The sequence below is a fragment of the Podarcis raffonei genome, chromosome 11 (genome assembly GCF_027172205.1).
Source record: "Podarcis raffonei isolate rPodRaf1 chromosome 11, rPodRaf1.pri, whole genome shotgun sequence".
Classification (NCBI taxonomy): Eukaryota; Metazoa; Chordata; class Lepidosauria; order Squamata; family Lacertidae; genus Podarcis; species Podarcis raffonei.
Genome location: NC_070612.1, coordinates 15,265,433 through 15,279,253, shown reverse-complemented (window position 1 = coordinate 15,279,253; position 13,821 = coordinate 15,265,433). Strand labels below are relative to the sequence as shown.

Here is a 13,821-nt window from a genome sequence, read left to right as displayed (position 1 = left end):
ATGGAGCCTAAAACCATAGTTCAGGTCTAGCAGATGACACAATGGTGACATGGGTCTACATAAAAATTTAAAAGCCACAGGTGGCAGTACTCATTATTTTTTAACGTTAGGGTTGCCATATTTTGAAGAGCAAAAGAGAGGATGCTATGATGACTCTCATTTTAAATACCCCTACTATATGTAGGCTATAGAAGCTTTGATATATTGTTGGGGGAGTGGGCAGGAGAAGAGAAGAGTAAAGCAAGTTTTCAACCACCAGTTATGTCTGTCTCATCCAGAAAGTATAGCCAGAGACATTTTGGCAAATTTAAAAAATCTACCCCGGCAGAATTTTTACCCCAGAAAAAGATGATGTCCTGGAAAAAGAGGACATATGGCAACTGTATATGATAATACTTTGGTGGCTAGGGAAACCCAGCCAGATGGTTGGGGTAATAATAATAATAATAATAATAATGTCAGACTACTTCTTATGAGAATGCTTGTCTGTCCATACCTCATACCAAGCAACAGATTCGTCCCCAACGTTTTCTAGTCGTGCAGTTGCTCAAATGTAAGATGTTGTTCCTGCTTATTTAGTCCATAAGCTCCTTACGTTCAGAAACATTTGCTTATCAGTGTGAAATAACAGTTTTCTCCTCCATGTGTTTTAAGGCAACCCAAAACCAGAGGTAACTTGGTATAAGAACGGGCAAGACATCAGTCAACAGAAGAACATTTCTAGCTGTGAAATACTGGAGGATAACCTGACTCAGGTCTTACATCTCTTTAGGTAATTTGTTTCCTCAGCATTTCTTGATTTCTCAACTATGTTCAGGAATGAATCAAAGGCTGCAAATATACGCCTACTGCGGTAGAGCATGCACGTTCATGCAGTCTCGCTAAGTCAAGGTTTGGCTTAGGATATCATGTAAAGCACCTCACATAGAGATTATTGCTATTATTATTTATTACATTTATAAACAACCCTTCATCCGAGGATTACAGGGCGGTTTGCAATATCACACCCACCCACCCACCCACCCACCCATAACATAATAACAAACAAAGCAATCAGGATGGGCCATTAGGAGAGTGGGAAAGCCATCCCTGCCCCATCTCCCTCACAAAAGGCAGCCCTGGGTGTTGAAATTTTGTTCCCCTAACAATTTTGCACCCAAGGCAACCTCCCTGTGGCTGCCTCACACTACATCACTCTTTGACCGCAGTTATCTTGAACATCATAGTGTGTGTTTTTTTCTGTTAAGTGACCAACATTTTGTCATTTTGAGATCAAGAATACCTCTCCATTGAGGATATTTCAACTTTAAAAAAAAGAAGTTTAAGTATTTAATACCGACATTGTATATTAAAATTTAATATTCGTGTTTTAAAATTCACAGGTGCACAGAGCAACAAGTTGGAGTTTACAAAATTGTGGCCAAGAACTGTTTTGGAACCACTCAGTCTTCAGCTTTTCTTAAAGTGACTTCTGATGACCAATCTGAAGCATATCAAAATGTACTTTGTAGTCCTGAAGAGAATATAGAAACATGCAGAGGAAATGAAGTTACAGTATGTCAGCAGAAAATTTTAGATGATGATATGGAAAATAAAGAAGCTTTAGCAGAAAAACAGTATTCGCTCCATGAACGTGGCTTCTATTTAGGTTCGCCAGAACCTCCAGCACCAGAATTTAGTGATTTATCTACAGAGCAAACGGGAGAAACGTTTTTCCATACAGTGGAATGTGAAACTTGTCCTCCATTGGAAAATCATAGTTCAGGAGACGAAATGGAAGTTAAAAATGCATCCAATCTAAAGGAATATTATCACAGCATTAGGGGCATGTCCAAGCATATGCCTGATCTCTTTATTTATGAGAGCACTAAAGCATCTACGGACTCTACTGAAGGCGAGCTAGATGATGTGGATTTCCAACCAGCAAGTCAAATCACTGATCACACAGACAGCTGCCGCCTTAATGCTGAAGTCTTAGCTGCTTGTCAGACAACTGAATATGCCAAGACACATGAAGAGGGTAGCTTTAGTAAACCTCTGAAAAACAGCACACTGTCTGGGAACCAAACAAGTGTCCCTCTGGGAGATCAGATCTGCTTTTTAGGGGATTCCTCTAAAAATGCCAGCAATAACATTGAGCTCTGCTTGGAGAGAAACTTTATTACAGTTGATGAGTCTTCTGATGATGATTCCCTCGAGTACTTTGAATGTTCTGACGTGATGACAGAGGAGACGTACAAGAACTGGGAAAGCAAGCTGAGATTCCTGTTGGAAAGCGATGATGAGGAAGATGAGTTAATACCGGGGAGTGATTGTGATGGGTGTGCTTACTTCCTTAGTGAAATGCCTCGCCTGTTTCAAGTGTCAGATAACACTGTGCCTATGGAAGCCACCATTGGCTTCTGTGGTCATCAGTCAAAATCCAAAGAAGTAGCTGTCAGGAGCGACCTCACTGCATACAGTCCATCAACCTTGCAAGCAGAAATGACTCTCACTGTTGGGCAACAGCAAAGTAAAACTTCCAGTATGAAAGACAAAGAGAAGTACAAGCTGTCTGCAACTCTCATGGCAATTGAAAATGATTGTCCTAGAATGGAGGAAGAAAACAGTAGCAGCAGTCACTCTGCTGTGGACGTTTCTGTTGCCGGTTCGCAAGGTATAGAAAATGGGATTTCAGCGATGAAGTCTTCCTCTTGTGACTTGAGTGGTTCTTTGGAGACAGTAACCAAACGATTTGCAGACAAATACTCTCGGAAAAACTCACAACAGTTGCCAAAGGTGAGAAAGAAACCAGCTGAAGGTAAATCCAGAGTTGAAGCCAATCGGATCAAGACATCAAAAGACACTTTAAATTCGTTACATCCTAAAGAGCGGCACACCTCTGAAATTCACACACTTCAGATGGAAAGAAGTTGTTTGGATTCTGCTACACTGCTTCACCGACAAGGAGAAAGTATTTCAAACCAAGGAAAGCGGGATATAGCGAATGCTTCAGACCACATCAGTTTATTTCATGGTGAAGAAAGAGAAAAAGGAATCCCTTGGGAAAGCAAATGGATTAGTGAGCTATCGGAGAGAACCCAAACGTCAAATGAAAATGCCACACTTATGGTAAGGAAAATTACTGTTATCCTTTTGCAAAGAAACTTGTCCAGTGACTTTAATGTACTTCAGTACTACTTGTCTTAACAGAATGTGGATCCTGAAAGTCTTCACCATTCAAGCCGATGTGATTGACAGCTACTGCTGTTAAGGAAATCTGGTTTTGAAAAAGGCCCAGATAAACCATAAGCCATCCTAATTATAGAGAGAGGGCAGGTGTGGGAAGGTCTTGATAATAGTGAACAGCACTAATGGGACTTGTAGACAGCTGGGAAGAGAAATCTGATACTGAATCTGTTCCATGCGCCTTATTCAAGCAGTATCTTTCTCTTTGCTGCTAGCCAAAGTTTCTCAACCCTGTGTGGAGGAGCAAATGGGCAGGTGGAATTCAAAATACTTTGGAGTTAGGAACAACTTCAGAATGGAAGTTGCTGTGCAATTGTGCAATTATCCTAACCCCAAAATGGGCACTGATCTACTCAAAGTTACCTTACTAGTTATTTACTATACATCTAGCCCGCTGTTCATTTAAACAGGCTCATCATGACTTACATGGGGTTTCCAGGGTGCTGATCTGGATTATAGTACCTTGGTTCACCATTGTTGCATGCTTAGGTGCTTGAGTTCAGTTTCTGGGGCCATCTAGGAAGCCAGTCCTTGAAAGCAATGTACCAAAGTTAAGGTGGTGCTTCCTGCTGTGGGTGTTTAAACTACCTTTGCCTTACCCATTCCCCTCCCTACCTTGTGCTGGTTTTGCTATTCCACGTCGACTAGCGGCAAGTAGAATGATGACCTTTTCCTGCATCTGAATTTGTAGTTTGTGAGTGATCGGCACTCTGATTCAGAGCACTAGTCATCCACCATAGTCTCACGACAGCTGGAAAGAAATTGGACCACTTGTCAGGTATAGCACAAGACTTAGATTAAAAAACACACACTCATGCCTCTGCTAATATAACCTTAGAACTACTGACTCACATATCTGACCTGCAATCAGAATTGGAACTCAAGAGAGTACTTCTATAACCATCTTTTGCAGCAGCTGACTAAATCCTGAAATTGTTTCTATGGATGCAGACAATGTTTTGTATGAAAGGCTCAGCATCTGCAGCTGGTTCAAAAGCAATCCTAATAAGCGAATCTAGTGTCGTATTTCTTAAATCTTAACTAGAGCGGGGGGGGGGGGGGTTCAAGACATTGTACTCTCAGCGCCCACCAGAGGGGGCACAAAATTACTGAGGCCTGCCAATCACAAATTGATAATGGAGGGGCAGAGCAAATACAGAATTAAGGTGAAGTTTGGCGTAATCAGCAGGCATTTAATGACATAATGAAGAGACTAATTCCTGTTACCTCCAGAGTCAGTGGAAATGCCCTTGTGGCAAGGAGTTCCATAGTTCAGCTTTCCTCCAGCTAAGTACCAACATTGGCTTTGGAGGTAACATTCCTTAGTCTCCTCATTTTAGACACAAGCTACTGGTCCAGAGACTTTAAGTGGCGAATGCTTTTTATTTTAGATTTTTCCTCTCAACAACATAACTTAGAAATTACTCCTCTTCTGTAATTTCTTATCTCTTCCTCTTTTCACACCAGGTGTGCTGCCTTGCCACCGTGGCAGCGGAGCTGGCGCGTGTGACGTCAGCATGCCCGTGTCACATTGGCACGCCCACGGCATGCTGGTGTCACTTGCGCATGTCACGGGGTGTGTGTGTGCCTAGAGAACAATATACATCAGGAGGCTTATTTTGGTCAGAAAAAAGTTTACACTTCCAGAGTTAATGCTAAATACCTTATTTATTAGCCACCAGAGGGCCGTGAAAATTTGTATCCCGGACTTTTTAGACTCGTCTACCCATGCATGATCCGAAACCAAAGGGGTGCATTGGTTGCCAGATGTGAAACATATTGGCATTGTTTTCAGCTCTCCTACACCACTCATGGTTTATTTCTCCTTAGAATCATAGAATCATAGAGTTGGAAGAGACCACAAGGGCCATCGAGTCCAACCCCCTGCCAAGCAGGAAACACCATCAGAGCACTCCTGACATATGGTTGTCAAGCCTCTGCTTAAAGACCTCCAAAGAAGGAGACTCCACCACACTCCTTGGCAGCAAATTCCACTGTCGAACAGCTCTTACTGTCAGGAAGTTCTTCCTAATGTTTAGGTGGAATCTTCTTTCTTGTAGTTTGGAACCATTGCTCCGTGTCCGCTTCTCTGGAGCAGCAGAAAACAACCTTTCTCCCTCCTCTATGTGACATCCTTTTATATATTTGAACATGGCTATCATATCACCCCTTAACCTCCTCTTCTCCAGGCTAAACATGCCCAGCTCCCTTAGCCGTTCCTCATAAGGCATCGTTTCCAGGCCTTTGACCATTTTGGTTGCCCTCCTCTGGACACGTTCCAGTTTGTCAGTGTCCTTCTTGAACTGTGGTGCCCAGAACTGGACACAGTACTCCAGGTGAGGTCTGACCAGAGCAGAATACAGTGGCACTATTACTTCCCTTGATCTAGATGCTATACTCCTATTGATGCAGCCCAGAATTGCATTGGCTTTTTTAGCTGCCGCGTCACACTGTTGGCTCATGTCAAGTTTGTGGTCAACCAAGACTCCTAGATCCTTTTCACATGTAGTGCTCTCAAGCCAGGTGTCACCCTTCTTGTATTTGTGCCTCTCATTTTTTTTGCCCAAGTGCAATACTTGACATTTCTCCCTGTTAAAATTCATCTTGTTTGTTTTGACCCAGTTCTCTAATCTGTCAAGGTCATTTTGAAGTGTGATCCTGTCCTCTGGGGTGTTAGCCACCCCTCCCAGTTTGGTGTCATCTGCAAATTTGATCAGGATGCCCTTGAGTCCATCATCCAAGTCGTTGATAAAGATGTTGAATAAGACCGGGCCCAAGACAGAACCCTGTGGCACCCCACTAGTCACTCTTCTCCAGGATGAAGAGGAACCATTGATGAGCACCCTTTGGGTTCGGTCAGTCAGCCAGTTACAAATCCACTGAGTGGTAGCATAGTCAAGACCGCATTTTACCAGCTTCTTTACAAGAATATCATGGGGCACCTTGTCAAATGCCTTGCTGAAATCAAGGTAGGCTACATCCACTGCGTTCCCTTCATCTACCAGGCTTGTAATTCTGTCAAAAAATGAGATCAGGTTAGTCTGACATGACTTATTTTTCAGAAATCCATGCTGACTATTGGTGATCACAGCATTCCCTTCTAGGTGCTCACAGACTGTTTGCTTAATGATCTGCTCCAGAATCTTCCCTGGTATTGATGTCAGACTGACTGGGCGGTAATTATTTGGGTCCTCTGTTTTCCCCTTTTTGAAAATAGGGACAACATTTGCCCTCCTCCAGTCTGCTGGGACTTCGCCTGTTCTCCAGGAATTCTCAAAGATGACTGCCAGTGGTTCTGAGATCACATCTGCCAGTTCTTTTAATACTCTTGGATGCAGTTCATCTGGCCCTGGAGACTTGAATACATCTAAACTAGCCAAGTATTCTTGTACTGTCTCCTTAGTTATTCTGGGCTGTGTTTCCTCTGCTGAATCATTTGCTCAAGTGAGGATTTGTAAGCCAGCTCCTTATCAAGCCAGGATTTGTAAGCCAGCAACAAACCATGGTTCAAGGCTGGCTCATGATCCTGGCTTCTTATGGAGAGGCAAGCTACAGTGCCAGGTTCAGTCGTCAGGGGAAACCTTTTCTGTGTATAAGAAAATCTGGGGTTGTCTTATACATGGGAAGTGCAGAGGAGGGTTGTGTGATTGGTTGAATCAGGAGCTTATCAGCGGTGATTTGGTGGGTGATTGGTTGCTGCATCAAGAGCTGGTCTGGATAGGCTGTCACTGTGTCCGATTGCCGGCTGCTGTTGGCAAGCAGGCAGACGCTAGTGCGGGTGAGTGGTGAGTGATATTTAGCAATCCCCCCCCCAAAATAAAGCTCAACAGCTCTGAGCACCCCCTCCCAACTCTGGGCCATCTCCCTCTATTTTCTAAAATTGGAGTCCCCAAAAATAGGGGCCGTGTTATACATGGGAAAATGTGGCAATTGTTATTTCATGGTTTGGTTTTCCTGCCCATGCCATAGGAGGAGTGAAGTGGGAGTGACTGACAGCATGCACTAGCTCATACCTGAAAAACTTCAATAAGACAGCAACCCTGTCTTACTTGGGAAGTATGAACATAGCCATTGTGGATCTAGTACAATGAGACCCCCAGGTATAGGGTGGTATATAAATTCAATAAACAACAACAATTAATTGTATAACAGTCAGGAACTGATATCTCTTTCTTCCCTCCCACAGCTGCTCAGTTAAACTTTACCATTTTTTAAAACAAACCGTACTTTAATGTGAATGTCCACACTGCTCAAAAGTTCTCTGTTTCCGTCCGTCCCCGCTCCTGCTGTGCTACTGACAAAAGCCTGGCTTGTTCTGTCAGCTGAACATCGGCTTGTGGTTTGATTTCCCACAACAAACTGTGTGTGATAAACCAAGAACAATTATTGGCTACTGATTGTGCTTTCTTTGGGAGTGTAATCATGGAAGACATGGCAAACCAAGGCAGGAGCATTCCTGGAACATTGAGGAGTATGCAGAAGCATATTTTAAACTATGACTTAATATGATGTGCAACCTGGGTCATTGTTTGGAACATCCTTACTATATGGCTCACTGGCAAAGAAACAAAGGACAAAATAAACCGTGTCAACTTGTTGAAGAGACAGAAACAAACTTTCAGCTTTCACATGGCTTTCATCAGGCCACAAAAAATGCAGCCTTTTTAATATCTTCATTTGTGCACTGCACAGATGTAATCCACAAATTTCTGTCTTTTTGTTAAAATAAAAAGATGCAACTATAAGCTCTAAAAATACAGTCTAAAACATGCAGCCAACTGTAAATCCCATAAAACTGCAGCTAAAAACAGAAATGCTTTTGAACGCTTAAGAGCACTTCACATGTTCACAGATCCTAAAAGCCAATGGTGCTAGCTTTAAGTAAGTCATTGGATAGCGCTTCTGAAACTAGCATGCTTCAGAATCATAACATATTTGCATTGCTGGGAGAGCATCAACCATATACCCACTCTATGTCGCCAGTTCAGAGTAATGTTAATGACAGGCCTAACATGACAAAGTGCCATTTCTCAAACTTGCCAAAGGTCATTGGTGTCACTGAAATGCAGAGGGAACTGGCCATTGGACAAGTTTCTGGGACACAACAAAACACCCACATAGGCTATTTGTGTACCTTAACTTTTTATAATAAGTGTCCATTGAAGTTCCCTGAGAATTCATTTGTGTTTGCATGTAGGCACAGCTTCAAAAGGCATAATACCAAAGCAATTTTCCGTGTATAAGATGCCCCCATGTATAAGACGACCCCTACTTTTTTTAATCCAAAATTAAAAATTAAGTTGTTTGGCTTTTTGAAGGTGGTTGGGGAGGTCACTTCCACCAATTGCTCACCCGCCTGCCCGCCACTGCCAGTCGCTTGCCACAGCCACTGCCGACCGCACACCTCGTCGCAGCTGCCAATTGTTTGCTCGCTTGCCGCCACCAACAGCCCACCCGCCCACTTGCCACAGCCACCAGTCGCTTGCCCAATTGCTGCAGCCACAGCCAATGGCTAGCAGGCCTTGCCGCAGCCACCAATTACCCACCCAATCGCCGCTGCCAATCTCCTACTTGCTGCTGCCATTAATCGCATGTCCCTACCCTCTGCATTCACTATCCGCCTACTGTATAAGAAGACAACCAATTTTTGCTGGTTTTTTTTTTTTTTAGCAAAAAGCATCGTCTTATACACAGAAAAATACGGCAAGCTGAATAACTTTTTGGAATTTTTTCCCAAGACTTTGTCCCAAGGAAATGGTGCATACAGATATACTTGCAAATAAAGATCATAGTATCATAGAATTGTAGAGTTGGAAGGGACCCTGAGGATCATCTAGTCCAACCCCCTGCAATTCAGGTGTATGCAGCTGTCCCATACAGGGTTTGAACTTGCAGCCTTAAAATGATCAGAACCATGCTCTAACCAATTGAGATATCCAGGCTTATCGCAGTAGGGTTTTCTGCTATGGCATGAGCAGGGGTCGTGCATCCCATTTCTCTGCCTTAGGCAAAAGGCAAATGTGCTGCTGTGCTCCACCACCCTTACCCCAGGTTGTGCAGCAGTGGCAGTGATCGCGGGTTCTGGTGAGATCTTGCCAGAACTCTCACAGGATTTTGTGCACTTTGTGAGATTTTGTGAAATCTCATCAGAAGCTAGCACGGGGATGCTGCTTGAGGTGGCTGCTTCACCCCGCCTCATGAACTAGCTAGCCCTGGGAGTGGCTTGGCCCCACAAAAAACAAGTGCACTTGCTCTAAATCCAATGCTTAGTTCTCCCTGACTCTCCAACTCTGGTGCTTAAGGCAAGCTGCCTTTCTCTCTCTCCCTCTCTCTTTAATAAGGCAACATTTCCTGCTTTATTGAAAAAGCAACCATTGTTAGAAAAACTGCTCAAAGGAGGGTGGGGAAGTAGTTTGGGGATGTCACAAGTACCAGCCAATCAGTGCTGTGCACAGCCTTGTTGGTTACCAAAGGGAACGAAACAGGCTTTTCCTGAGCTTTACGCTTGAGAAGAAGACTGCACATCTGACTAAAGCACCATGTGGATGCATTTCCACAGCCAGCTCATTGTTATGCACCTCTAATTTGAAAACCGAAGCCTTTGATATTATAATATAAGCCATCACAAGCATTATTAAGACATGTAAGGTTCCATGGGGGAGGCAGTGGGGATGAACACACTGGCTTTCCCCCCTCTGTGTCCACTTTCGTTGCCTTATGTGAGTTTACAGTCTCTTACATCCATTGAGACTTCCTGCTCATTTTGATTGGAAGAACTTGTCCTCACTGCCCCTCTGTGGTAGCTTACACATTTTAATAATGCCTGAATATAGTGTACCAAGTGTACCCATTGCAAATGCCTGGACAGGGCTTTAGTGTACCAAGGTATTTAAAAGCGGGTCACTGTTTGTCATTTTTAGGACCAAATCAGACGCCTTTGTCACCCCTGTTATGTACACCACATGATCTAGGAGCATGCTTAAAATGCCTTATAATGTTGCAGAATATACCAACTTATAATGTTGCAGAATATACCAGATCAAGTTTTGGATTGCATAGAGCTGTGCACAGTGTGAGAGCTGTTCCTTGAGATCCCATGTGACTTGCAAATGATTTTGGAGTGCACCTCAGGTCACATGCTGCTTCACTGTGTAGTTTTAAAAACATCACTGTCCCCAACCAATGGCTTCAGTTCCTCTTGTCCTCAGGGTGGCCCCAGTTGCTTTCTGATGATTGCATTTATCACTTGCCAAGGTAATCAATGGGTTAACACCATACCATGAAGGCTGGGTCTCATTGGGATTGGTTGAGTGGGAGGCAAGAAGTCCAACAGTAGGTGCAGCCAGAGCTGGTTGCAGACGGAATCAGGGCTAGTAGTAGACAAAGCCAACTAATTCTGGTTCCATCCCCATCCTACTCTGTTGAATTCCACAAAAGCAACACTGGGAATGGGGGGGGGGGAAGAAGGAGGCTGATAGCCACAGCCAGGACACAGCCAGCTGTAAGGAAGGAGGCAGGGAGGTGGAGGCTGGCTGAGGGCAGACTGTGTTTGGTGGGACTGTGTCCCACTTGCCCAAATGAACCAGCCTTCTCCACTGATTCCACAGGTACATAAAGAAAAGCTTGTACCGTGGCCTTATTTTTCTAGGGGGTTGAGAAAACATCAAATATTTTTTTATTAACCTCTTGGGGGGGAAATTGAGATCGAACCAAGTTAAGGACTGGCAGACTGTCTCCAATGTTGTTGTTGTTTAGTCGTGTCCGACTCTTCGTGACCCCATGGACCAGAGCACGCCAGGCACTTCTGTCTTCCACTGCCTCCCGCAGCTTGGTCAAACCCATGTTCGTAGCTTCAAGAACAATGTCCAACCATCTCATCCTCTGTTATCCCCTTCTCCTTGTGCCAGTCTATTCCAGGGAGTCTTCTCTTCTCATGAGGTGGCCAAAGTATTGGAGCCTCAGCTTCAGGATCTGTCCTTCTAACCAATCAAAAAGGCAGCCTTCAGTAATTCAATGGGACCCTGTGAAGACTGGAGTGAGAAGAGGGTTAGATGAGGACAAGGGAGGAAGAAGAATTTTAATTATGAAAGAAAGTGGGATAGCTGTTAAGACAGAAGCCAGGGCAGCTGTCTTCAAGGAATCAAATACATCATTTTGGGCAACTGAACAAACAGCTGTCAGACGGAACATTCATAAAGAATTTAATTATTGCTTTATTAATCCCAAAATCTTTTGTCAAGAATTTTACTATGCAAGGCTTTACATTATTATTGAATGAATGAATGAATGAATGAATGCCCTATACCTGCAGGTCTCAGGGCAGTTCACAGGATAAAACCACAATATAAAACCGCAAAATGCATATTCAAGAGAAAAACAAGAACACACACCCCAATAAAACGCAGCATTTGTTATTGTTAGGCTAGTCATGCTGTGTTCTTCAACCTTGTTGCAAGCTCATTTTGACTGCTTTCAGACATCCTTTGAGGTGCTATTGCTCTCTAGATACAGCTGGTCTCTGCTGGTCACAATGTGAGGGAGTTGCAAGGAAGCAAAAAAGGATGAACACGCAAACACCTTTTTCTCACTGGAAAGGATATGCATCCCACTCTCCATTCTGCTTCACTCAAAAGTGGTTTTGATCATATTTGTTTGAGATAATCTCATGTTGGGTATATTCCCAGCTTCCACAAGTGTGCCAAGAAATAGATATTGAGAACTGCTCTTTTAAGGAAATGAAATAATGAGTGGAACAAGGCTACGTCACATGTTCACGCAGTCAGAAACGGTTGTTCTGTGGTGGAAGAAGTGGATGTGTGTCCTGTTTTATAGAGAAAAATTTTCTACTGAAAGACTCATCTGTTTGAATGACTACCTGATTCAAGGAATAGGATACTAAACCTTCATTTATTCCACACCAACTGCTTGAGACAGCTTGCCCTCCCCCCCTTCTACCCACATGCAATGAAACAGATCACACTCTGAAGTAAGTTTAAAATAGCTTTACTTACTTAATCCAAGATCACAGTCATGTATTATCCTTTATGTATTATCCAATGTAACCTTAATATATTGTAGCTTTATTTCTCTTTCAGAAATGAAGCAATTGTTAAAAAAAAATATCTCTCTGCCAAAATGTACTTTCCTCTTTCTGCCCACCATCCCTATGCCCAGCCCCATATGTATATTTTTCTGGTGTCACCCCTGATTTTTCACACTTACTAATTTTCATAATGTGGCATGAAGGCTGGAGATCAAGATCATACCAAACACCAGCCCCTTGGGGACCTGCAAAGCCCATAGAGTCAGGTCTCTTCTGGTTTCTCCTGCCTTTCACACTTAGTGCCACTCAAGCAAGCTCTTGAATTATTTAAAAAATGTTTCTCGTCCATCTCCCTGGAGGAGCTGAAATAAATACAGATATTGATTTATTGTAGCTAATCCAGGACAGGTGTCCCATTAGAAGCAGCGTTTTATTTTAAGGAGCATTTAAGCTACAGGGGTTTGGCTGACACTGGACAAGGGTGAAAACTGGGGATGGGAGTTGTCGGGTGCTGTTGCAGTTGCTCGAGAGTAACCAGGCAGGACTGCGACCTATGTTTTACAGGCTTTATTTTGGTGCAAACTATTTACAGTGAAGAGCCCCAAAGCTCATGTCTGGCTCAATCGCTAGCAGAATCCGGGAGTGGTCTTTTTTTTGTACCTCCCCCAGCATAAAAGTTTTGCTACCCCCAACCATCTCCGCCTCTCTCTGCACCTCAGACTACTGCACAGGATGGGCGATGGCAAGGGCGTGTTTCCCTCCTGTCCGGCTTGCTCAGGAGCGGTGTTAAGACTCTCACTAGCATCCTCTGGTCCTTGCACCTCTTCCCCACTGGAGGTGGGGCTCTCCTCCTCCCCGGAAGAGGAACTGCTTCGCAAGATTTTCAGAGGCTCCCTGTAACACAACTGCCCTTCTATTTCTCGCCTCTGAGCCAATGTCAGTTCCCTGACATCCATGAAAATGGCAAGAGTGGGCCTTTGCTCTATATATAGTTGCCAATCCCTAGGGTGAAGCTTTCACCTTCCCCTCTCACAAGAACACCCCTGAGGCCTGAGTTTCTACCTTTTCTCTGATCTGGATGAAGTGTCATTTGTAATCGCAGTTGTTTGCACTTTGTATCAGTCTGTCAGGCATCACTGAACCCAGTTGCAGCAAGGATGGATAGATCTGAACTAAGGAGGCACGAGTTCAAATCTCATTTCGGTTGCAAAGCACACCATGTAGCTTCCATCTTTTAATCTTCAGATTTGGAGCATTTTTTGAAATGCAAGCAAGCCAGACTTTAAAATAATGCCAAAATATTGGTGGTGCTTGCTTGGAGAAGTGTGCATGTGCATTCTGGACAGTGGAAAACCAGGAGAAAAAGGATTAAGCACCCCCTTCCTTGACACTGAATTTTCCATTTCCGGAAGCAGCTTTAATTTTTAAAAGAAAGCACTAGACCACACAACCTGTAGTTTTGCCCATGAGATTCTGTGCTTCCTTTCACTCCATTTTCACAATAGGTACCCCTGCCTGTACGGGCCAGTCGTGCCCGACTCTAGGGTTGT

The 13,821-nt window shown here is 43.7% G+C and overlaps 1 protein-coding gene across 4 annotated transcripts in view; it reads left to right on the top strand.

Annotated features, from left to right (window-relative positions):
• The window catches only part of ALPK2 (alpha kinase 2), a 62,890-nt gene that overhangs the window by 12,192 nt on the left and 36,877 nt on the right, over positions 1 to 13,821 (top strand). For all 4 annotated transcript variants that reach the window (XM_053408789.1, XM_053408788.1, XM_053408790.1 and 1 more), the window contains exons 3-4: positions 655 to 772; positions 1,383 to 3,111. In XM_053408789.1, the coding sequence (XP_053264764.1) occupies positions 655 to 772; positions 1,383 to 3,111 (1,847 nt within the window). The remainder of the gene's footprint in view (positions 1 to 654; positions 773 to 1,382; positions 3,112 to 13,821) is intronic.